The sequence below is a fragment of the Puma concolor genome, chromosome E2, assembly GCF_028749965.1.
Source record: "Puma concolor isolate L17-30 chromosome E2, mPumCon1.1.hap2, whole genome shotgun sequence".
NCBI lineage: Eukaryota > Metazoa > Chordata > Mammalia > Carnivora > Felidae > Puma > Puma concolor.
Genome location: NC_141681.1, coordinates 37,399,834 through 37,422,761, shown reverse-complemented (window position 1 = coordinate 37,422,761; position 22,928 = coordinate 37,399,834). Strand labels below are relative to the sequence as shown.

Here is a 22,928-nt window from a genome sequence, read left to right as displayed (position 1 = left end):
ATTGGGTAGTGGGGGGAGGGGCTGTGGGAAGGCGGGATGCCCTCCAAGGAGACGCTGCAAATAGCTCTAAATTCGCAGAAGGCTGAAAGAACAGCCCCTGGCTGGCCCCAGCCCAACTCTGGCCGCAGCCCAACTCTCAGCACCCTCAGCGAGGACAAAGAGGCTGCCCCCTCCCACTCGGGCAGCTTCCGAAGACCGTTCCCGCCTCTTGCCCGGCCCCGAATCGGGCCGGCGCGGGGCACTTTGGGACTTGTAGTTGATCCAGTCCGCCACACCAGCTCCGGAAGCAGACTGGGGAACTACAACGCCCAGGAGTCAGTGGGCAGGCCCGGGGCGGATCCGCCGGCTGTGGGTGTGCGATCGCTGGGGGCCGGGCTGTGCGGGCTTGGGGCGCTGAGATGCGGCTGCTGGTGCCGGAGCCCGGGACCAGTTTTAAGCGCGCGCGCTAGCGGGGCGCGGCGAGGGGTGGCCAGGCGGTGGCGACAGGCACGTTGATGCATGCGTTAGGTGCAGCTTTTGCAAAACTGCTAGGCTCTGCAGTGGCGCGGTGGAGGGTCCGAGTCGCCGGGGGATGGGCACCCAGCCCCGGAGCCAGGCTGGCACTGCTCGCTGAAAAGGCCCTTGGCTGGGTTTGGGGGCGGGGGCACTGGTGCTTGCCTTGGATTGTGCACGACGTGTTCGTTCTTTTTCTTTTTGTGCCAAGGTTTTCCTGGGCGGGCGCGCGATGCAGCGGGCAGCGGCACTGGTCCGGCTGGGCTGTTGCCCTCGGACTCCAGGCCCGTGGGGCCGTAGTCAGAGCAGCGCGGCCGCCGAGGCCTCCGCGGTGCTCAAGGTGCGGCCGGAGCGGAGCCGACGCGAGCGCATCCTGACGCTCGAGTCCATGAACCCGCAGGTGAAGGCTGTGGAGTACGCGGTGCGGGGACCCATCGTGCTCAAGGCCGGTGAGATAGAGCTCGAGCTGCAGCGGGTGAGTGCGGGCGCCGGGCTAGCGGGGTGGGAGGGCCCTAGTAGGGCCCAAGGGGAGCTGAAGTGGGGTAGGGGGAGAGCAGTAGCTGCCTGCGCCTGGGGTCCACCCGCTTGACTTACTCCCACCCCAGTGGCCAGCTCCTTAGTTGGCTAAAAGAAGAATGTCCATCTCCCATCCCTTCATCCAGTAGTGCCGGGCACCTGGCACAAAGTAAGGCCCTTAGATACCGTTCACTTGTTGAACTGAATTCATCAGTTGTAACTGAGCGACTGTAGTGCCAGGCACTGCACGTTATGTGACTGTCCTACCCGAGTGAAACCAAGATCCATGGGGGGAGAGCAACAACAAGCAGTAGAAAAATAGACGAGAATTTCAGATAGTGAATAGTGCTTTGAAGAAAGTAAAAGGGAGGAGCGGTGTAAGGAGGTGCTGGATGAGAGTGGTGGGAAGGATATCAAGTTAGGTTGGAGGAGAAGGAGGAAGGCTCTAAGACTTGGGTTTGTTCCCAAAGCCTTTCCTTTCCATCTGAGACCTTTTGGGTCATTCTGCCAGTAATGATTTCATGACAAGAGTGGAGGTGTGGAGGAGGACCTGAACAATTCCTTCCTTTAGGCCCCTCACTGGAACCTTGATTAGCCACCACATTTTGTTTTCTGAGGACATATTCGTCCCTAATGAGTAGTCAAAATCTTGGGCCTTTGGGGCCTTGGTAGGATGGCTCTGGGACTTTTTTCATCTCAGTGGCTGGCTGGCTAGGATCATGGCTTTAGTTTATAGTTGCTGTAAAGTGACCACATCCCCAGAGGTGATTTCTCCCTCCTTCCAACCGGGTGACTGGGTGTTTGTGAGAGATGCCCCTGTAGGACACCAGTTCTAATCTGAGTGGAATTTAGGAGGCCATGTCAAGAGGGGCAATGTAAAAAAAAAAAAATGTAAACACTGCTAAGATTTGTAAGATCTGATGAAATAGCTGCTTGCTTAAGATAGTTCTAACCCGGGGGGGGGGGGGTGGGGGTGGGTTCCTTGATCTTGCTCTCAGAGGCACTAGAACTGGATGACTGAGGGGCAAGTTGATTACTTACTGTCCCTTGAATGCATGGGAAAAAGCTATGGTGGAATGCCCAGTTCTCCTGACTGAAATTAATGAGCTGGACAAATCAGAGTCCAGTGTCTCCCTCTGACTCCTTGGGTAGGGGTTTGATTGGGGTTTAGCTTAAAGGAGGCTGGCTCAGTTTCTATGGGCCAGGGGCAGAAAACATGAGTTTTGCTGCTCTCCTTCTTGTTGATATCTGGCTGACTGGAGGCGACGGTTCTGGAGACAACAGTCTTCCTGTTAAAACAAAGCTGAGATTAGATTGTTCCTGGTTTATCACTTTACAGCTAATTTCTCGGATTCCAGAGCTGGTAGGGGTTCCAGGGATTATCCCTATCTATCTTTTGCTAAATAACAGCTTGGTTGTGGGCTTCATGAAGTAGGAGGATGATTAGGACAGAAAGGGGCCCTGTCTTTGCCTTCAGGAGGTTGACTGCCATACGGTTCTCTGGGCCCGAGCCTCTCCTCCCCCAATTTTTTAAAGATTGGTGGGATTTTTTAGCAGAGAAAAATGTAAGAGCATTCCATGTGGGAGCAGGGCTGTGAGCAAAGACAGAAGGTTGGGAAATTCTGGGCATTTGTGGAAGGGGATGGTGCTGTTGGAAGAGCACTATGGCAGGGGCATATGAGAGATGAATGAAACAGAAAAGGGGGACTAGAGTCTTGGGTGCTGGGCTCAGGACTTTATGGTGCAAAGTTTTGTGGTGTGAAGTGGGGGAACTATCAAGGGTTTCCAGTAGGGTATGGTTCCATGATTGAGGTGGACAAATTTATTGGTCATTTAAGCCAGAAACACCTGTGATTTCTGGTATAGACACCCTACACTCCCATGGCCTACTCCTGAGTGAGTTGAGGTGTTTTCTGTCCACTTTGCATCGTCTGGTGTTTTCATTCAAGCCCATCTCTTCGTGTTTTATTCTCACTTCATCCGAGTCTCTGTTTCCCAGTCTAGGTGCTGGAGACGTAGCTCGACCAAGCTGGCATAGCCTCACCTAAACCTTTCATTTTGGGAGACCACCTCTGTCCACTTTACTAGCTTACACAGGGCGCCTTCTGAGAGAGCCATATTTTCCCAGTCTTTTTTGGCATGCCGGGTGGGGGTGGGGGGGGGGGGTGGGGAGAGGGCTGGGCTTGGCACAGCTTCATTTTTTTTTCTACCTCTGTTTTGTATTGCAGTGACCGAAACAGGACTGATGTTATAAAGGGTTTGATTGGGTAGAGATGGGATGAGCAAGGGTTTGCAGGGAGTAGGGTGACTTGGGGTGAATCTCCTATGCTCTCTGGGCTTTGGTTTCCCTGGTCTATAAGAGGAAAGAGGTGGCTTGTGGGCCCAAAGTCCCCCGCCCTGACTTTTGTACCATCGTGTCCATCTGAAGGTGTCCTGGCCATTATGCTACCTTATGGAATTATTTCACCATGTGCTCTGCAAACACTACCCACTGTTTGGCTGGACACATGGTTCTGGTGTTTGACTTTGGGGTGGCTTCATGGGTGAGTCCCATCCTTCTTCCTTCTGTGATAGAGGGGAGAATCCTCAGGAAAGCCTGAAGGAGGGGGGAGGTTGGCTAAGTGGGTATGAAAGGCTCCATTCTCCAGTCCAGTCTGTGTGCTCTCAGGGAGGCCTTGTTTCTCCCTGACAGCAGCTCCAAGGGGGGGACACTGTTAGCTTTTCAGATCGTGCTGTTAGCTGGGAGCAGCACTTAAAAATAAGCTGCAATTAGCAGGAGTTTTGAAAAGATCTGTCAGTTCTTCCTCAACCTACTTCTTTTTTCCTTTACTGCAGGAGGGGAGGAAGTTGGCACAAGTAGAGACAGAGGAATGGCTTTACTTCTATTTGTAAAATACATACAGTTGAGGCAAAACATTCATAAATAGAGGGAAAAACTGGTTATGACTGTTAACATCAGTGTGTGCTCATCTAAACCCTGGTAAAAAATGGGGGGTGCTATAACACATGGTTATAGTCAGCTAAGAACTAAGATTGAAAACCCTGGCTATTCCAAGCACAGGTGGTGAAATCTAATTGGTCATTTTCTTCAGAGTTTAGATGCTACTTTAAAATAAATGTGTAGGTAGGGGCGCCTGAGTGTCCAATGCCTGATTTCAGCTCAAGCCATGATCCCAGCCAGAGTCATGGGATCGAGCCCTGCATTGGGCTCCATGCTGAGCGTGGAACCTGCTTGGGATTCTCTCTCTCCCCCACTTGCGTGCATGCTCTCTCTCTAAAATAAAGATGGGGCACCTGCATGGCTCAGTAGGTTAAGCATCTGATTTCAGCTCAGGTCATGATCCCACAGTTCATTGGTTTGAGCCCTGTGTCAAGCTCTGTGCTGATAGCTCAAGCCCTGGAGCCTGCTTTGGATTCTGTGTGTGTGTCTCTCTCTCTCTGCCTCTCCCCCACTGTGCATGGGCATGCACGCATGCTCTCTCTCTCTCAAAAATAAAAAACAAAAAATAAAGATAAATAAAATAAATGTGTAGTGTGGGCTTATAATAGGATGAACCCTCTACCACCCACCCTGCTCAAGTCATCATAGACCTACACCCTGGGCTTTGCTTTTATGTGCTGTGGGCCTCAGACAGGTCTTTCAGACTACCTTGGCCTCAGTTTATTCCTTTCTAAAATATTTCTCCTAAAGCCTAGTTTGCAATGTCTGTAACAATGCTTTGAAAACAGCTAGAAGCCAGTTAGAACTCTTAAGAGCCGTTTTCTCAAACTAATGAGAGTTGCTTGAGGAGAGGCACCAATGGACCCCTGTCCTTGCCTTCGTGCTGAACCTCTTTGGGTCTGGGAATGTGCATTCTGTGGGGTTTGCTCTGTCTTTCCTGGGCCTTAGCCTTGCTGTCATGAATTATCCTATTTGGAGCTCATTCATCTTTCATCCCTGCTTCTGCCCTGTGAGTCTCAGTTTCTATGGTTGACCCTCCCACAGACCCCCAGAGTTCAGAAGCCTACACCCAGCCTTCCCTGCTTTCGTGGTTAGGAAACTCAGCCGTTGGAGCTCCCATCTAGTCTCTTAATTGTGGGCATTTATAGCTTCAGCTGGGTTTCTTCTAGCTTTGTTTGTCTTTCCACAATGGTTGGGACCAGACCCAGTGCTGAGTCTCAGTTTCCTCACTTGTGAAATGCACCTGTTTTCAGGGACAGTGGGGACTGGTTTGAGTTTGTCTCTGGGGCCTCCTTCTGGGGCTGTCTGTAGGACTTCCTGCCTGCCCTAGTCCTGTCCACCGCCTGAAGGTCTTTTCACATGGTGTTCCTGGCCTGGTACTTGCTGTGCCTTCTCGCCCTTTCCTGAACCCACGTGTTATTCGTTACCAGCCTGGGCTCTGAAGGGTGGTAGTATCTCCTGTTTTGCTCATTCCTGTCACTGGGCATGGGCAATCCATAAGTATTTGTTGAATGAGAAGGAAATTATCTGGGGAAAAACTGTCCTACCAAGCCTTTCCACCCACATGTCACATGAAATGACAGGAGCCATCACTCACTCAAGGAAACTGCCATGTGCCTGTTTGAATCATCTGTCATCCAGGGTGCCTGGGTGGCTTAGTCAAGCGTCCGACTCTTGATTTCAGCTGAGGTTTCTCACAGTTTGTAAATTTGAGCCCCGCATCAGGCTCTGTGCTGTGCATCAGGCTCTGTAGCCTCCTTGGGATTCTCTCTCTCTCTCTCTCTCTCTCTCTCTCTCTCTCTCTCTCTTTGCCTGTTCTCTCTCTCAAAATAAAAAATCATCTGGCATCCCTTCAGCCCTCATGGTGATGCTAGGCCTGTAAGCAGGGAAGACAATGATAATCTTTCTTTCTCCCTGCTAACACCTGCTGAAATATGCATCCCTAAGAACCCAGGGGCCTACTCCCCTGATCCTTACCTAAGCTGAATGTTGGGAAAGGAGCTCCCCTGGGTGGGACCTTCATCTCATTGCTGCACAGGGAGGCAGCTCTGGGCTGAATATATGCAGGTGGATTATCTAGATGGGCTCTAGGATACTGTGAGAGGAAACTAGGTTGCTAGTGCTGACCTGGCAGGCTCCTGGGCAGGGCTGAAGCAAGGTTAGCATTGGGTGTGCCTGTCAGACCTGGATGAGTCACTGTGAGCAGGAGTCTGTCCCTTGCTCCTTGGTATTTCCCATTCCATGTAGATCTTGAGTGTCCAGATACAGAAGTCTGCCCAGAAGTTTCCTCTATATGGTGGCCTTTTGGGCAGGCCCATTCACGGGAGCCAGTTTTCCACCCCACCCCCCAAAACATCCATCACAGCAAAGTGTCTGGGGTCTGTGGGTACCCAGACCCAAGAAAGATGTTCAGTGTTCCCAGGTTCCTTGTCAGCAGGCCCTGAATTGGTTGAGCAGTGCAGAGGGAGGGCACGGGAAAGGGACATCCAGCGCTCTGTTCCAGGCATCATTCCCTCCCTGCATTGGGTTGGCTGAGGGCCCGCAGCTGCATGTTTGTTCTTGGCCCTCGACCGTGACCGAGTTACTCCCTACCAAAGAATGGACTATGCCCATACCATGGAAATCACCTGTGTTCAGCTTACTGAGCCTTGAGAACTATGCAATTCAGTCCGGCTGATAGAGGGACCTCTGCCAGGAGCCCAGGCCAGTGCCAAGGGCTGGGTCAGGCCTGCCCCTTTGCACACAATGGCCTGGGTCCCTCCCCCATCCCCAGCCTCTTGCCTCCCATCTGTGGGGCAAGCCCTGAGGCTGCATGTCTCACTGCCTCTCTCTAAGGTGCGTGCTCTCACTCCTGTCCTATCCCTGGAGCAGAGGGTGGTGTCACCCCATGCCTTGGCCCTCAGGACCCTTTGGCTGCTTCTCCCATTCACCCTGGGACCTCTTTCCATATTGGCCACCTCCAAAGAGCTCCGCAGAAGGAACACAAGGGAATTAAAAGGGAGCTTGCCCCCACAGAAGCTTTTGGAGACTTATCAAGCCCTGTTTATGAAGGTCTAGGGCCATTTATGGGACACCCTCCTCAGCCACCCATGCCTCTTTGCTCCAGAGCAGCCAGAGAATTTCTATAGAGGAGGGTCTTAGGGGTGGCAGATGAGGGTCAGGAAAACTTGTGTGCCACTGTTTTTTACTTAAAGTATACATTACTGATTTTAAAAAGGGGGAAGTTTTCTAAAGGTGCTTTTATTCACACATTGTGTGAAATGGAGAGAAGCGTCAAAGCCATAGAATTGTATGTTTAAAATTTGTGTTTAGCATGCCCTTGAGGAAAGGGCAGCTGGAGATGGGAAGGTGGCCAGGCCTTCTACCCAGGCCACCCCTCGGTCCTGCCACCTCCTTGCCCCACCTCCTTCTTCCTCCACCACGACCCTCTCAGCCTCGTCCTTGGTCCGGCTTTGTAAGATGATGATGTTTGTACTCTGCCAAGTGCTTTTGTACTGTTTGTCTTGGATAATCCTTCAGCCGCTCTGGGAGGTCCTGGAACCTGCTACTGATTCTTACTCTTCCAATGGCTAATTCTGGACTTATCAAGGAGCTCTGTGGAATCCCCACATTTCTAGATCCCCACAGTGCTCCATCCAAAGTGCATTTTCCCCTTTACATCAGCCAGGACTGACCCCTTCAGTCACCCCCAGTGACGTTGCCGTTGGTGAGGTCTCTGAGTTCCTCCTCTCTGGGACCTCCTTTCTGTGCTGAACACATTGTTCAGGCAGTGGCCATGAGTTTTCTCATCAGCCAGTCTTTCCATCCCTGATGCCTTTTTTTTTTTTTTAAAGTAAAAATCAACCCACATTTTTTATTCTGCAAAGTCAGGTTGCAGGGGAACAACCTGAGAGGTCCCTGCTGATTGGGGTCTTCTGGAGGGGAGGTGGCCTTAGTGCCCCTGCTATTTAGGCTGTCAAGGTGGAGCTGCACTTGGGGACGAGTAGTGGGAGCCTCTCCCTGATGTTTGGCAGCCTCTGCTGCTGACCCCTGCCTTCCACCACTTTTGCCCCAAGGCCCTCTTTTAGGCATCCCTCCCAGGCCACAGCTGGCTGGCCCTGGACCTGCAGCTGCCTCAGGGTGCTGTGGCAGCCCTGGAGAGCTCTTTCAGCCTTCTCAGAAGGAGGGGGGGTGGTGCTGCGCAGTGAGCATAGTGGTTAGGAAGAGTGATCTTGGAGTGACCTCAGGCAAGTTTCTTAACCTTTGAAGCCTCATTTTCCTCATTTGTAAAATGAGATTAATACTAGTTCTTCTTCATGGGGGTGGTGGTTAAGGTTAAATGGGGCTAGCCATGTCAAGGGCTTGGCACTATGCCGGACACCTGCTAAGGCTCAAATTAGGAGTGTTTATTAATATCCTGTGGGGGCATTGCTTGGCCTCTGGAATCCAGGATCTGACAGTCTCCAAGTAACCACCTGTTGCCTTCTCTCTATTCAGGGTATCAAGAAACCATTCACTGAGGTCATCCGTGCCAACATTGGGGATGCCCAGGCCATGGGCCAGCAGCCAATAACCTTCCTCCGACAGGTAAGCTGGCCCTCAGGAGGAGAAGCTGCTGGGAGAGCAAGGAACTAGAGACTGGTAGAGCCAGCCCATTTCTCTGATGTCCCCTGGGTCTCTCCTTCAACCTCTTCTCCTTCCAAAGTTGTCTAGAATTCCTAGACTCATTTTGGGGTTACTCTAGTGTACAAGGCTCCCAGGCATGCCTTTCCACGGTCCATGGTCTTGGATACTGAATTTGGAGCTTGGTTGATGAGGGCATCAGAGAGGCAGCCTGGAGAGGTAGAGTCCCAATGGGCTGGGAGGTGGTATGTGGGAGTCCAGATACAGCTTCCCAAGTGAGACACCCCGAGTTTAAGTGTTAACTCTGCCATTTACCAGCTGTGTGGCTTTGAGCAAGTGGAGATCACCAGAGCATTGCCTTGGAGCACAGCTGGGGGTCTCAGTGCAATGATGAGTGTAAAACGCTCATCCCTAGCCCAGCAGGAGAGTGTGGGGTTGGTGATCACTCTCAGCTGCTGCTCTCCTGGCTGCCTTGCTGATGTGACCCAGCTTGCTCCTGAGGTCTCCGGGAGACAGGTTTTAATGTTTCAGTTTGAGCACCAACCACAAGGATGCTGCATGAGCTCAAATTGTGGGATTGATGGGCTGGAGGGGTAAAAATAGGGTGTGAGAATGCCATAGGGCCTCCTGAACAGAGACTGGAGACCAGCTGTGATGAAAGCTGTTTCCTAGAGGAGAATTGGGGCCCTTTTTGGAGCAAAATATGGTCCTTGTGTGATTAAGGTTCACAGGGTCAGGCAGGCAGGGAAGCTGAGCACTGAAGTCCCCAGTTCTTTTCTCAGCCTGTGTCTCCTGCTGCAGGGGCGATACAGGGAGGGGCAACCCTGCCCAGCTCTTGGTGGAGGGCTGTGGGGGTGCTGGGGGACCTTAGCTCAGGGAGCACACATAGTGTATGAGGAAAAGAACCGAGGCTGACACTGACCTGAAGGACATCCATTGGCCTCCCCTGCTGTGGCCACTGCTGCTAACCTCAGGAGCATGCCAGCTGACTGTGAATATAAGAGACCCCAAACTGGGCCCAAGATGGAGAAATGGATCAGACCAAATAGAGCAGCTCAGCCAGGGAAGTGGAGGCAGGAGGAGGCTGGGGGGCCCTGGTTGTCCTGGAATCATGCAGCTTTGAAGGGGAGAGGCAAAAGATGTTCCCCACACATGTCTGGGACTCTGGGCATGAAGAGGCTCCTGTTGCCTCAACCTTTCTGTCTGGCTGACATGCTCCCAAATCCTGCTCTGCCTTGGCAAGCCCAGCCTCTCCTACCTGATGCTGGCCTCCTGCAGCTTTCACTCATCTCCTTTCTTCTTCACAAGTGCCCCTGGGAGGAGGGCTGGGTCACTGCCCTTGTACAAATGAAGAAGAATGAGGCTCCAAGAAGCCAGCACCTGCCTGAAGTCTCCCAGCTGGGGTCAGAGCTATGAGCACCCTCCTCCCCTTAGTGGTCCTGGCACAGTTCCTAAGCTGCCAGCTTAGACTTGCCCAGTGAGCTGGGGTTTACCAGCACTTTTGCAAACATTTCCTTGATTAATCCTCTTAATTTGTGAAGTTAGGGTGATTTTCTCTGTTATAGAGATGAGAAAGCTGACCAGCTTTCAATTCTGGCCAGGAAAGGGGATGATGGTGAGAAAGGGAGAGGGGGTCTGGGGCACGGGGATCAGGGCCAGTCAGTCTGTGAGTTAGGAAGAGGTCTATGTTCCTGTCAGTTGGGGCTTACCTGCTTGCTCAGTTCTCGCCCCTTCTCAGGAGCCCCCTGGTGTGTGGACTACTGTCCTCTTTGGAAGAGTTGGTGCCAGGGACTGAGTAACAGGCTCATTCTGTCTCATGGATCCTCTTCTGGAAGACCCCATATGGGCCCCAAGCCCAGGTCCTGATGTACCCCACCTTTCAGCATGAGAGCCCAGTGTGCTCCTCCCCCACCCGCCCCCAAGCTCCTGCCAGCTGGAACCCTTGTGGAGCACATCTGCCACACATCCCTGAGTTGTCATCTTCCTACCCCTCCTGGGGCTCTGGGGTCGGGTGGGGGGGGGGGTTGCTGGGAGCCCAGCCATGCCTCTTTTCCCCCAGGTGATGGCACTCTGTACCTACCCAAACCTGTTGGACAGCCCCAGCTTCCCAGAAGATGCTAAGAAACGAGCCCGGAGGATCCTACAGGCTTGTGGCGGAAACAGCCTGGGTGAGGCCCCCAACTGGCCAGGTCCCAGAGGGTGTGAAATGAAAGTGTGCTCTGAGCATGGGCTAGGGCCCTGACCCTGAATGGAGAGTTATTCATGTGAGTGAGTGTGTGAATGTGCATGGGATGGTGACCTGCAGAGTAAAGGGAAAAATAGTGTTCCTCTTCTTGTCTGTGCTCTGCTAACCTCCTGTTAGCTAGGCAGTGAGGTCAATGCCCTCTTTGGTAAGTCGGGGCACATCAGGTACAAGAGCCTACATTTGCCTGGGTTTTGGTGTTACACCTGGGAGCCAGCTTGGATAGCTGAGCCCTCTGTCAGAGGAGAGAGTTTAACCCAGTGACTGGCCTCACTGACAGGCAGTTGGGTGCAGTGTGTGGCTTTGTCTAGCCTTCTTGCCTGTCTGTGGCCCCTGCCCAGCATCCAGCAAGTGGCAGTCAGTTACGGGGGAAGGGAAGTACTGTGAGATGCCTGTGACCCCTGTTTGGTGGCTTCCTTCCTTCTGGCTGTGCTTCCGCCACCCCAGCCTCTGGTCCTCTCTGCCGGAAGCCCATGTCCAGCCATTTGCCTCCTTATTGAGGGGGGACACCAGGCACCAGAGGGCTCCATGGAGGGAGGCCCCAGAAGTTGGCCCCTGTACATGTGAAAATGATATTCTCTCTCCCTTTGCTGCTGAGATGGATTTCCAGCCTCTGGCCCTCTGGCTCTTTGTTCTCATCTTATGTTCTTTGTTCTGTTTGTTTTTGCCCAATTCCTTTGCCCAGCACCTACACAGGAGATCCAGCTTTCCTCACTACAGGAAAAACAGTTGTTCTTAGAGCTTTTTTAGGACATGTGCCTAAATGTTCTAGAATGTGGAAGAAGGATTCTTATGGCTTGTTCAGCAGAGGATCAGCTACCTTTGGCCTCTCTGCCATCTCCCTGCCTCTCCCCTCCCTTTCTCTGCTCTTTCCCTTTATTGAGAGCCCTATGATTGCTTTCCTTGCCATGGTTACCCCACCAGCCCTCTGTCCAAGTCTGTTACTGTCCTTTTTTTTTTTTTTTAAAATGTTTATTTATTTTTGAGAGGGTGGGGAGGGGCAGAGAGAGGGAGACACAGAATCTGAAGCAGGCTGCAGGCTTTGAGCTATCAGCACAGAGACCTAATGCAGGACTCAAACTCATGAACCATGAGATCATGACCTGAGCCAAAGTCAGACGGTTAACTGACTGAGCCACCTAGGTGCCCTGGTCACTGTCCTTAATGGTGTCCTTCTCAGGAAGGGGCCAGCTGCCCCTTGTTTCCTGCCCATCAGCCTGGGTAGGGTGTGGGGCAGCACCTTGTGTGGCAAGGCCTAAACCACAAGCTGGTAGAGAGCTGCCCAATAAGCCCAGAGGCCCGGCCTCCAAGCTCTTTTCCTTCTGCACCCTCTGCCCAGCCCAGAGGACAAAGGCGCTTCTCAAAGACCCCTTGGCCATGGGCCTAAGACTCTTGGAAGCTGCAAGGAGAGAGAGGAGGAGGGAGTGTTTGCCTTCTGTGTGTCTGGTGGGAATGTCTGGGGAAGGGGGAGGAGTTCTTTGTTTCATGTAGGAAACTTCATCAAGTTTTGCAACTCTGTCAGCCAGGCTATGGAAAGGAGTTTGAGAAGCCATGTTCCTGTGAGTCTCCTCTTGGGGTATTGTAGCAAGAAGAAAGTTGGCCTCTGGGGTTTTGGGGACCTGCACTGAGTTTTTTCTGAGGACCTTATGAGGATAGGTGAGGTAGGTGCTCTCTGAGCCCCTCTCCTCATCCTTGAACTAGGAAATACTTTGTACTCATCTCCTAGGCTTGTGAAGAAGGTTGAGATATGTGCTAACCCCCCTTGTCAGGTATGGAGAAGCCCTGTCCCTGGAGGTTGCTACCAGTTCCTGTCCATTGCTGAGGGCAGGGCAGTGTCATCAGGGGGTGGTGCTCTGTCACCTAAGCCTTGGGCAGCCTAACAACCTGCCTGCCCATAAGGGTAAAGGAAATAGAAAATGTCAGTACCCAGGGCTACCCTGACCCAAGTGGGGATTATTAAATACACATACAAGGTCTTAAAGCTCACCTGGATATGTTTTTATCATGCCCTTTAAAATTACTTCTTACTAGAGTTTCCTTTATTATCTGTTTGACAAGTAATTTCGCTCTCAAGTTGTATCTTGGATCTTAGGTAGGATTAAGGTGGAATCTAGCCCTTATCTAGTCCTCCCTGAGCATGCTCTAGGCGTTGAGGGACACTGGTGAACCAGGTGAATGGACTTTCCATGCTCACAAAGCTCACTGTCAAATTTGGGAGAAACAAACATTAAAAAGAATGGACAACAAAAAATATTCTAGTTTTCATGAGTTCTTGGAGAAAGAGCAGAGAGTTATGGGGCTTTAACAAGGGATTCTAATGTCCAGGGAGGGTTTAAGGAGCAAATACATGAATTTGAGAGCAAATTCATGTGGAGGGTGAGTAATAGAGAACCTGCAATGCATCAGAAGAAATGGTGTGTGCAAAGGCCCTGAGGTTTAAGAACTGGGTGATCAAGTGAAGAGGTCTGGATGGGGCGGTATGTGATGGGGCTGGGAAGTTTGGTAGTGGTGATGGTGCCAGTTTGTAGGCCATGGGAGGCAGGTTGCCATCAGCCTGAGGGCAGTGGGTCCCAAGCTGGGGTAGACCAGGCAGGGGGATAGGTGCTGTAGCAGAGATGCACAGAAGAATCCGGCCCCTGCCCTCAGGGAACTTATATTCAAGATGGGGAGGCAGGGCTTCATAAATACTGGAGAAATTGCAGGTCAGGAGAGAGGCTGGGGGTGGGGCAGTATCTTTATGACAGGCCCCCTGGAGAGAGACTAGATTAGAGCTTTGAAGGACTAGTGTGGTTTGGAGCATAACAGAAAAGTTAAAGGAAAAGGGTTGGAAGGTCATGGCCTACTGGAACAGGGCATTTGCGGATGGCAGAAGGCCTGGGAATTCAAGAAAGTGGATGAACTAGAGGCAAGAAGGAAGGGGAGGCTTCATCCCATGGCGAATGGCCCATGGAGTGAAGAGAGCATTGAGAGAAGGCTTAGGAAAATAGAGAGCCCTAGCAAGTTTCTGAGGATGGGAGTTCAGCAATAAGTAAGTCACTCAGTAGAGGGAGAATTCTCTAACACCAGCATTTGTACTTCCCCACGGTTTTAATTTACAAAATATTTCAAATGCAACAGAATACCCAAAGTAATGTTAACAAAAGACTTTATACCTACCACCCAGATTTGATACATGTTAATGTTTGCCTTGTGAACTTTAGAGAATTGGCCCAGCCTCCCCTCTTTTCCCCCTCCATTTTATAGCTTGTCAGAGGGGAAGTGTGAGCCAGTTTCACACAGAGGCTGAGGCAGAGCCTGCCTGGCCTTCTTCAGCAGAGCCTCCAGGGTGCAGGGCCTGGACTGATATCCACTGAGGCCCAAAGAAGCCCCATCCTGCCTCCTGGTGGTGGTTTTGCAGTAGACTTAGAAGGAATAGGCTGGTTCTTTTTAAATGTGGTATAAAATGTAAATGGTATCAAAGGATATAGAATGAAAACTCTGCCTCCCACCTCTGACCCCTAGCCTCCTCTTCACTTCCCCAAAGAGTTCAGCTCACCATTTTGAGACTCCTACCAGATCTTGTGCATGTGCAGCTACCTATTTCCAAATTCATTCTAAAAACATAGTGGCTTGACCTAAAAAAAAAAAAAAAAAAAAAAAAAAAACCAACAGAAAAACCCAACAAACTCTTTATTTGAAGTATAGCAAACCTATAGTAAAATGCACAAATATTAATGTACAGCTCAAATAGTTTTTGCACATGTACACACCTGTGTAACCCCCACCCAGATCAAGACATTGAACATTTCCAGTGCTGCAGAAGGCTCCTTTGTGCCCCCTTGGCAGTCATACCACCCCCCCCCCCCCCCCCCCGGAGTGGTCACCACTGTTCTTCTACCTTCCAGCACCGGAAATTAGTTTTGCCTGTTTTTGAACTAAATGTAAATGGTAGTCTGGATTTTTAATCCAAATGATAGCCTAAAGATATTGTTGACATGGGTGGGGGTAGGGGAGTCATGCCCAGCAGCCCCAGGGATCTGTGGTTAGTACTGATCAGGGCTCTGGACTCCTGGGGCTGGCAGCTGGTGCCATTTTACGTTGACCCATTCTTCCAGGTTCTGTGGAACTGTGTGTAGGCAGAGGTGATAAAGACATAGCAAGCCCAGCTGTAATGATTTATACTATTGTAGAATGTATATAAATCCCACAAGGGTGGATAAAACAGGTATGGGCACATTTAACTGATTGGAAGCCAGGGCCTAGAATAATGCTTGACATATAATGGGTTCTCAGTGAATACTGAGTGGATGAATGGGGGAGGGGGGGTAGATGAACAAATATGCAGATGGATGGATGGCAGGTGGATGGTTGGATGAGAGGGTGGGTGGATGAAGCCCGGATAGGTGATTAAACAGCTTGCCACCATTCCACAGCCTAGAGTAGTGGGAGTTGGGTCCCTTCCAAGACCTTCCCAACCCCACCCTAGCTAATTATATAGATTTCACTGACTCCATAGCACCAGTTACCATGCCTCTCTAGTCACTGTCTTGTTTGCTGTCTTGCAGGCTCTTACAGTGCTAGCCAGGGTGTCAATTGCATCCGTGAAGATGTGGCTGCCTACATTACCAGGAGAGATGGTGGTGTGCCTGCAGACCCAGACAACATTTACCTGACCACTGGTGCCAGTGACGGCATTTCTGTACGTGTTATCTAATGTTCACCCATGTGAAGAATAGCCTTGCATGCTAGGGCCAAGCATGTGAGCCTACCAGCAGGGGGATGGGCCTGGGAGGGAGGGGTTGGCTACCCTCTGGTTCCTGCTGTGTCCCCCATCCTGCTGTCCTTACCCCATTCAGTCATCTTGAAGCTGGATATTCCTGCAGCCTTGGTTTCCCTCCAGAGTGCATACCTGCAGATCCAGCTGTAGAAGAGCCATGGACACTCAAGGGTGCATTGGCCTTTCTCTCACTTAGTACATACTGGTGTTCCTTCTGCCAAGCACTGTACCAGGTGCTGGGGAGATGGTGGCAACCAAACACGTTTGGCCTCTGTTTACATACTCGTGTTGGATCAGACTAACCTTCATATCAAATAAATGTCTCATCACACGCTTTCAGTTTCTCTTCTGAGTGAACAGGACAAAATGCTACAGGAGGGGCAGCAGGTGGCAGGGGTGGCTGTCAGGGGGCAGAAATGTTTCTACAAGGATGGCTGAGCAGAGATCTGGAGGATATGTAGGTGTGAACAGGGGAGGCAGGGGTCAGGGTGTGTTTGGGACAGAAGGTCAACATGTGCAGAGGCTGTGAGCTGGAAGGAGGCTTTGTGTTTGGAAATGGAGAGATGAAGTGAATGAGCACCTGTAGCAAGGGCCAGTTTCCAGAAATGGGCTAGGGAGGCAACTGGAGCCCGAGTCCTATAGGGCTTTTGTGGCCATGTGAGGATTTAGGTCATTGTCCTAATAACAATGTCCATTGAAGGATTTGAAGGTGAGGGGAGTGATGTAAGGACATGGAGATAATTAGATTTGTGTTAAGTTTTAACTTTGGCAGGGAAGGGGCATGATCGGGATGAGGAGGACTAGGAGGGGGAAGAGGTGACTTGGGCTGCGGGTCACCTGTGGATGAAGTGAAGAGGGGCTGGTATTAAAGTGTGCTTAGAAGGGGCCTGAAGTCCTGGGTCTGAGGGACCTGTGGTCCATTCCCATGTAGTATGCCTCTTCCTGTGCCTAATCAGTGCTAGGCGCCTTCAATTCACTTATTTTCCCTCCTCAGGGAGTGTGTGCTGATCTTTCTTTTAAATGGTTATCTTTGTCTTTTGACCTCCAAGGCTCTTGTTTCTAATGTTTACTGAGTGCTTTCATCCTTTCCCAAAAGCTTTCAGATGCTTTAAACTCTTACTGGAGACCGCGAGGAAACAGGCCCAGTAATGTTAAGTGGTCTGCAGGCTTTAAGTCAGCCTCTTGTGGAATTTGGGATTCGAGTGTTGAGGCTCAGGTCTTCAACCGCAGCATATTCCGTTGTGTTCTGTTGTCAGAGCCCCTTGTAATTCCCAGAGAAACCCACATACACACAGAGGTCCTGGAGCAGGGGAGGGAGGTGTCTTCAAGATTTAGGGAAAAGAATCAAGTTGTTGAGCTTCTTAATTTGGTGGCATTCTTGCAGCAAGGAACTGAGCCTGTGTGTAAGGTGGGGGCTCTGACAGAAGAGGGTTTCTTATGAACTACTGCCATGTCCACCAGTAGCCCACAGGACTCACATGACCTGGTTTCTCAGGAGTCCTGCAAACCTTGAGCCTACACAGCTGTGGAGACAACCAGGTTGAAGCACAACCTGCTGATAGTAGATGGGTATTTTCTCCCAGTTTGACAATCCTTTCCTTGTTCAGGGGTCTGTCCAACCTTGGACAATGGTAATTACTAACAAGACAGATTTCCACTGCCCATCCCCACCAGGACAGACGGAATGAGCTTAAGGGCTGAGGTCAGAATATTATTCTGAGACGGCCAGTTTGTAGACCACTGCTTTAGAAGACCTCTTTAAAAAGTAGAAGCATTGAGTCTTTTAACTACTGTGCTGAGAACATTAAAGCATTTCATTTTGCTTATTCCTCATAGCAGACCTCATTTTACACATGGAGAAAGTGAGGCTCAGGGAAGCCAAGGGGCTCATGTGGGCTGCACTGCAGGCAGGCAGCAGGGTGGCTGGTGAAAGGCTAGAGGTGGGGCCTCCCGGAGTATCTGCCTGACAGCCCCCAAAGGGTGCAGGGTGGTAGTATTCTTGGAAGACATGGCTTCTCTATTGCAGACAATCCTGAAGATCCTGGTCTCCGGGGGCGGCAAGTCACGGACCGGTGTCATGATCCCCATCCCACAGTACCCCCTCTACTCGGCCGTCATTTCTGAGCTCGATGCCATCCAGGTGAACTATTACCTGGATGAGGAGAACTGCTGGGCCCTAAATGTGAATGAGCTCCGGCGGGCTGTGCAGGAGGCCAAAGACCACTGTGACCCCAAGGTGCTGTGCATCATCAACCCCGGGAACCCCACAGGTCTGTGCTTCGCTTTGCCACTTTATTGGGGAGTAGGGGCAGGGCAGCCGGTGTACTACAGGTCTGGACACGAAAGAGTTAAATAATGTGACGTTCTCTTTGCTCCCCTTTCCCAATCTAGTTCCAGATTTGTTAACATAAAGCCATAAAATCTGCCACAGGCCACCTTAGGAGATGAGCAAATGCGGGCATATTTTTTGGACAGGGTTGCATTATTATTAAGACCAGTTTTTTGGTTTTTTTTTCTTTCTCCCATTCTTACATTTGCAAAGAATCTCCTTGAGGTTACTTACAACCCATCACCATTAATCATAGGCCTCATTTTACCTTTACTCCTAGTTGTTTTTCTGAACCAGTTTTCAGAATGCTGGTGTGTGCGTTTTTTTCTTTAACACAGCGTTACTGTGTACTTTGAGACCTGGAAAGGAAATGCCATATTAAAAACAAAAGCAAACAAACTGAAAAAACCTGTTTCCAGAAGTTGAAAAGCACGCCTAATTTTGCATATTTTTCTTTAAAAAAAACAAAAAAAGTCCAGCCCTGCATGTTTGGATCTTTCTGGGCTGCTGGCTTCATTTGCCCCCAGTGCTATTTGGATGCTGAGAACAAGGGCTCCTCTTTCCTCCTTTGTTGAGATAAATTGGGTCAGGGCCAAAACGCGTTGGAGTTGATTGTGGAATCTGCTTCTTTGGAACATTAAATGATGCTTCAATCAGCTGAAAGCACCACTTGAATTCCTGAGTGCAGAAAATGGGTGCGCCTGGCTGTAACACTCATTTATTTACATCAGCTCCCTGGGGGTAGGAATGCAGATTCTAGCTCTAATGCAATAGGAAAATGACTACAGCTGGGTTCTCAATCCTGGTTGCACATTAGAATCACAAAAGGAGCTTTTAAAAATGCCAAAGTCATGGCTGCATCCCAGAATCTCTGGGGATCGGGCCCAGGCATCAATATTCCCCACAGCTGATGATGAGAACCACCACATTAGGACAGTGGTTCTCAGACTTAAGCTTGTTAAAAAGCAAACTGCTGGACCCCGCTCCAAGAGATTCTGATGTAATTAGGCTAAGTTGGGGCATGAGAGTTTGTATTTCTAATGAGCTCCCAGGTGATGCTGTTGCTGCTGGTCCCAACTTGAAGTAACAGTTCCTACATCTTGGGAAATACTCTGTATACCTAGTTTATATTAGAGGGTTGGTAACTTTTAAGGCCAGGTGTTTATGCATATCTTTTCACCTGGTTCTCTGGGAAGAAATAATTGCGTCAGAGACTTTACTATTTAGGTAAAGGGATCATGGGAGTGTATATTAATATGAGTAATTTTTAGAATAACTGTAAGTGGGCAGAGGCTGGTGTTGCTTTCTGGGGTCTGAAATGTGTGAAAATTGGTGAGCTCTTGGAAGATGGGGGATGAAAAATAGAAACTCTCTGTGATGGCCATATATCTTGTCTGGACCACACACTGACCACTTGGGCTGAAAGGTGTCAAAATGGACTGGGATATTAAACCAGGCCTCTGGGTTCTAAGATAGAAACCCAGCTCAAGATTGCAATTGGGTCATAGAACTGTAAAGTCCAGGGGTGAAGGAGCACACCTGAATCAGCATCATTGTCATAGGAACCTCGGTCCATTTCCCAGGTCTCAGTTGGAGTCCTTCTCAGGAAGGATCTGTCCTTGGTGTGACCTTCAGCAGCTCCAGCCATGGCCCACCAGCTGAGCAACCTCAGCAGAGAGCCTCACCCATAGTTTTAACAAAAATTCCAGGCCAGACTCTCTTTGGCCCAGCTTAGGTCATCTGCCCATTCCTGCACCAGTCAAATCACCAAGACTGTGACCAGGTCTGTGTCCCTTGGCCCTGCTGGAGTGCAAAGAGAAGCAGTTCCCCATAGAATAGCTGAGCTCTGTCACTCAAAGGAGGGAAGGACACTGGGCAAACAAAGCAACAGATTTTCTCTTTGCGTTGTGGGAAATTTCCTTTGGCCTGGCCTCTGGTGAGAGGCACTTGGAAGACCCCTCTCCAGCCTTCTGTGTCAAAGCCATCCCTTCTATGAGGTGGTCTCATATCTCCCCCTGCTGGGCACAGCTGTGCCTTGGCCCTCTAAAGCCATTTATGACTGTCCCTTCTACAGCACTGTATGTATTTGTCCACCCATTGGCTTAGAGGCATGTTCTGAGTGACTCCCAGACACTGGAGAGAAATAAGCTCTGTCCTTATCCTCAGGGTTGCGTTGCACACATCAGTGGAATTATTTACATATAGTGTGTCTGTTCCCTCTATTGAGCTGCAGGCTTTCTGAGGCCCTGGTCCTTGTTTACTTCCTTTTTGCACTCTCCTTGGCATTATATGCACATGGTTTTGATATTCTTGCTGCTCAAATCTTTGCTTGCATTCTAACAGGATAGTTTGTGGGATCAGAGGCATGGAAGGGCAAGCGCAGTAGGGTTTGCAGGCAGACTCAGCCCCCTGGGGAGCCAGCACCTGGCTGTCAGTGGGAAGAGTAATTGGTTCCTTGTAGAATCCCGGGCTGTCTCCTTTCCAGAATCCCAGAACCCTGAACTTCAGAGGAAGCCTGGTTTGGTGCTTGCTTGGCAAGAAAAAGCTGGACTTTTCACAAAGGAATTGAGCTTTAGTAAAATAATTGGTTCATTGCTTAGATAGTTCAAAGCCGAGATCCTGGCTGAATCATACTGTGCTCTTATAAGATATATCTATTTTTTTCCATACATGTCCTTGATATTTTCACACAGAGAAGACTATAGGTATTTTTATTTTTAACAAAAAGGTAACGTATTCTATGTATATAAATAGTACCTGTGCATACATATACACATACATACAGAGTTATATGCGATATGCATAGAGACACATACATATACGTCTTTAAAAATGCTGTTTCTTTACTAAGTCAGTAAGTATTCTGACTTACTGGGATTCTGGGTGTTTTTCCGGAAGGTATGTGAGCACCGCTGATACCCCCAGTGCCACACCCATAGCAGGTCTCAGGAAACACTGGGGAAAGTTTCCATTTCCATCTTGCTGCATTTGTTTCTTCCCCATCTAAGCCCATAGCATTTCTGGTGAACTGGTAGAGTAATATTTTGCTATTTGTGCTCATTTCTGTTAAACGGGTGTTGATTATTTCCACTGTTTGTGTTGAGTCAAGTGCTCAAGGGTAGACCTTAAAAGGGAAGACTGATGAGTGTTCTCCATCATCATCAGTGATACATACATAACTCCCACATGGCCACGAACAGGAGACACCAGAGCTGGCACACAGGCTTGTTCATTTTGTGCTTACTTTGCAAATATTTACCGAGCACCTGCTGAGTATGGGCTTTGAGGATACCCGATGAGCCATACAGACCATGTCCCTGCCTCATGGAACTTGTGTGTGCCTCTCTGGGAAGTTGTGGTAACTGTCCATCAGCCAGTGTGATTCTCTTCGTGGTGTGGTAAGGGGGGCTCAGAGATGATTGATTTAACCCCTTCCTGCTCCTTAAGACACTATCCTCCAACACAAACATACCCCACCACCCACCCACACACACCTCTCATAAGAATAACAAGAAAGTTGAGTGTGAAACACTTCTCCCTCCACATACCTGGCATAAGTGAGTCAGACAGATGGGGCTGAGACTTGGGAGTCCCTAGAGGTTGACTACACCCTATTAGGCACAACAACTAGGGTGGTCCCTAAGGGTCATGCAGGAACACAGGACACCTGAGTGATTCTGGGTGGGATTCTTGTCCTAGGGACAATTTAAACAGCATTACAAACTGCATTCTGGTTTTGTTGGGGATTTTTTAGGTCAGGTCCAAAGCAGAAAGTGCATAGAAGATGTGATTCACTTTGCCTGGGAAGAGAAGCTCTTTCTTATGGCTGATGAGGTAAGAGTTGCCCAGCTCTCTCCTCCGTGAGGAGTGAGGCTGAGCTTTCTCTTCCAGGGGGAGGGAGCCAGGCCTGACTGTTCTGTACCACAGGGAAATTTCTAGGTGTTGGAGGACTGATTCTAACCAAGGAGGAGGATGTTAACAACCTGTGAAACTGTGACCTAAATCATCCCTCTATTCGGTTGGATTCTTGATTATAAATTTCAGAAAGTTAACCCAAACCACTTTAAACTTTAAAAGAGGGGCATCTGGGTGGCTCAGTAGGTTAAGCATGTGACTCTTGATTTTGGCTCAGGTCATGATCTCAGGGTTTGTGAGATAGACCCCTGCATTGGGCTTTATGCTGATAGTGGAGCCTGCTTTGGATTCTTTCCCTCCCTCTCTGCCACCGCTCCCCGCCGCCCCTCACCTTCCTGCCTGGTCATGCTCTCTCTCTCTCAGAATAAATAAATAAACTTGAAAAACAACAGTGGGGTAAAGGTGTGGGGCTAAGTTCAGGGACACAAACCATATCCCTCAGATTCACTTTCCTTCCACTTAGGCCTCACAACATTGCTATCTTCCCAGCCTAGAAAGAGAATTTCTTCCTGGTGATTCTAGCAAAAGTCTCAGAGTTGAGCCTGAATCACACAGCTTGGGTCACACACCCACTGCTGAACCAATCACTGTGGCTGATGGTTGCAATATGCACATTGACCAGGCCCCATACAAGGGGCAAGCTGTCTTCCCTAAGAGCAGGGAGCAGTGTTCCCCGAGGGGAAATCAGGGGACTCTCTCTCAGGAAGGGAGAGTGGATGCTGGGTGGACATAATGCTGCGTTCCTATGCCTCCTGTGCTTCCATATCTACCATCTCATTTAGTCCTCACTGCAGCCTGTGAAGGGAGGTGGGGAAATTTTAATTAATTTCATGGTTGCCACTCCTTGAACCCCAGTTCTGGAGCCAAGGCTCCCCATTTTTTTCTTGCTTTGCAAGGAAGAAACTCCAGGCCTGTCAGATTCTATTTCACTTCTTCATTTCTGCACGATTCTGGTTAGTGGTAGCTTCTAGCACCCTGGTTTCGTTTCTTTGCTCCTTAGCACCCCCCCACACACACACACATAACTTACCCACTAAATTGTTGCCATGATTAGTAGATGGGCTAAAAATCTTCCTTTCTCTCTCTCTCTTTTAAATTCCAGTAGAGGGGCGCCTGGGTGGCGCAGTCGGTTAAG

At 49.9% G+C, this 22,928-nt stretch overlaps 1 protein-coding gene across 1 annotated transcript in view; it reads left to right on the top strand.

Annotated features, from left to right (window-relative positions):
* The first annotated feature begins 338 nt into the window (after positions 1 to 338).
* The window catches only part of GPT2 (glutamic--pyruvic transaminase 2), a 33,884-nt gene continuing 11,294 nt past the window's right edge, over positions 339 to 22,928 (top strand). The window contains exons 1-7 of the mRNA XM_025920685.2: positions 339 to 486; positions 704 to 967; positions 8,426 to 8,515; positions 10,611 to 10,719; positions 15,338 to 15,471; positions 17,576 to 17,819; positions 21,633 to 21,712. Coding sequence (XP_025776470.1) covers positions 725 to 967; positions 8,426 to 8,515; positions 10,611 to 10,719; positions 15,338 to 15,471; positions 17,576 to 17,819; positions 21,633 to 21,712 — 900 coding nt within the window. The 5' untranslated portion in view covers positions 339 to 486; positions 704 to 724. The remainder of the gene's footprint in view (positions 487 to 703; positions 968 to 8,425; positions 8,516 to 10,610; positions 10,720 to 15,337; positions 15,472 to 17,575; positions 17,820 to 21,632; positions 21,713 to 22,928) is intronic.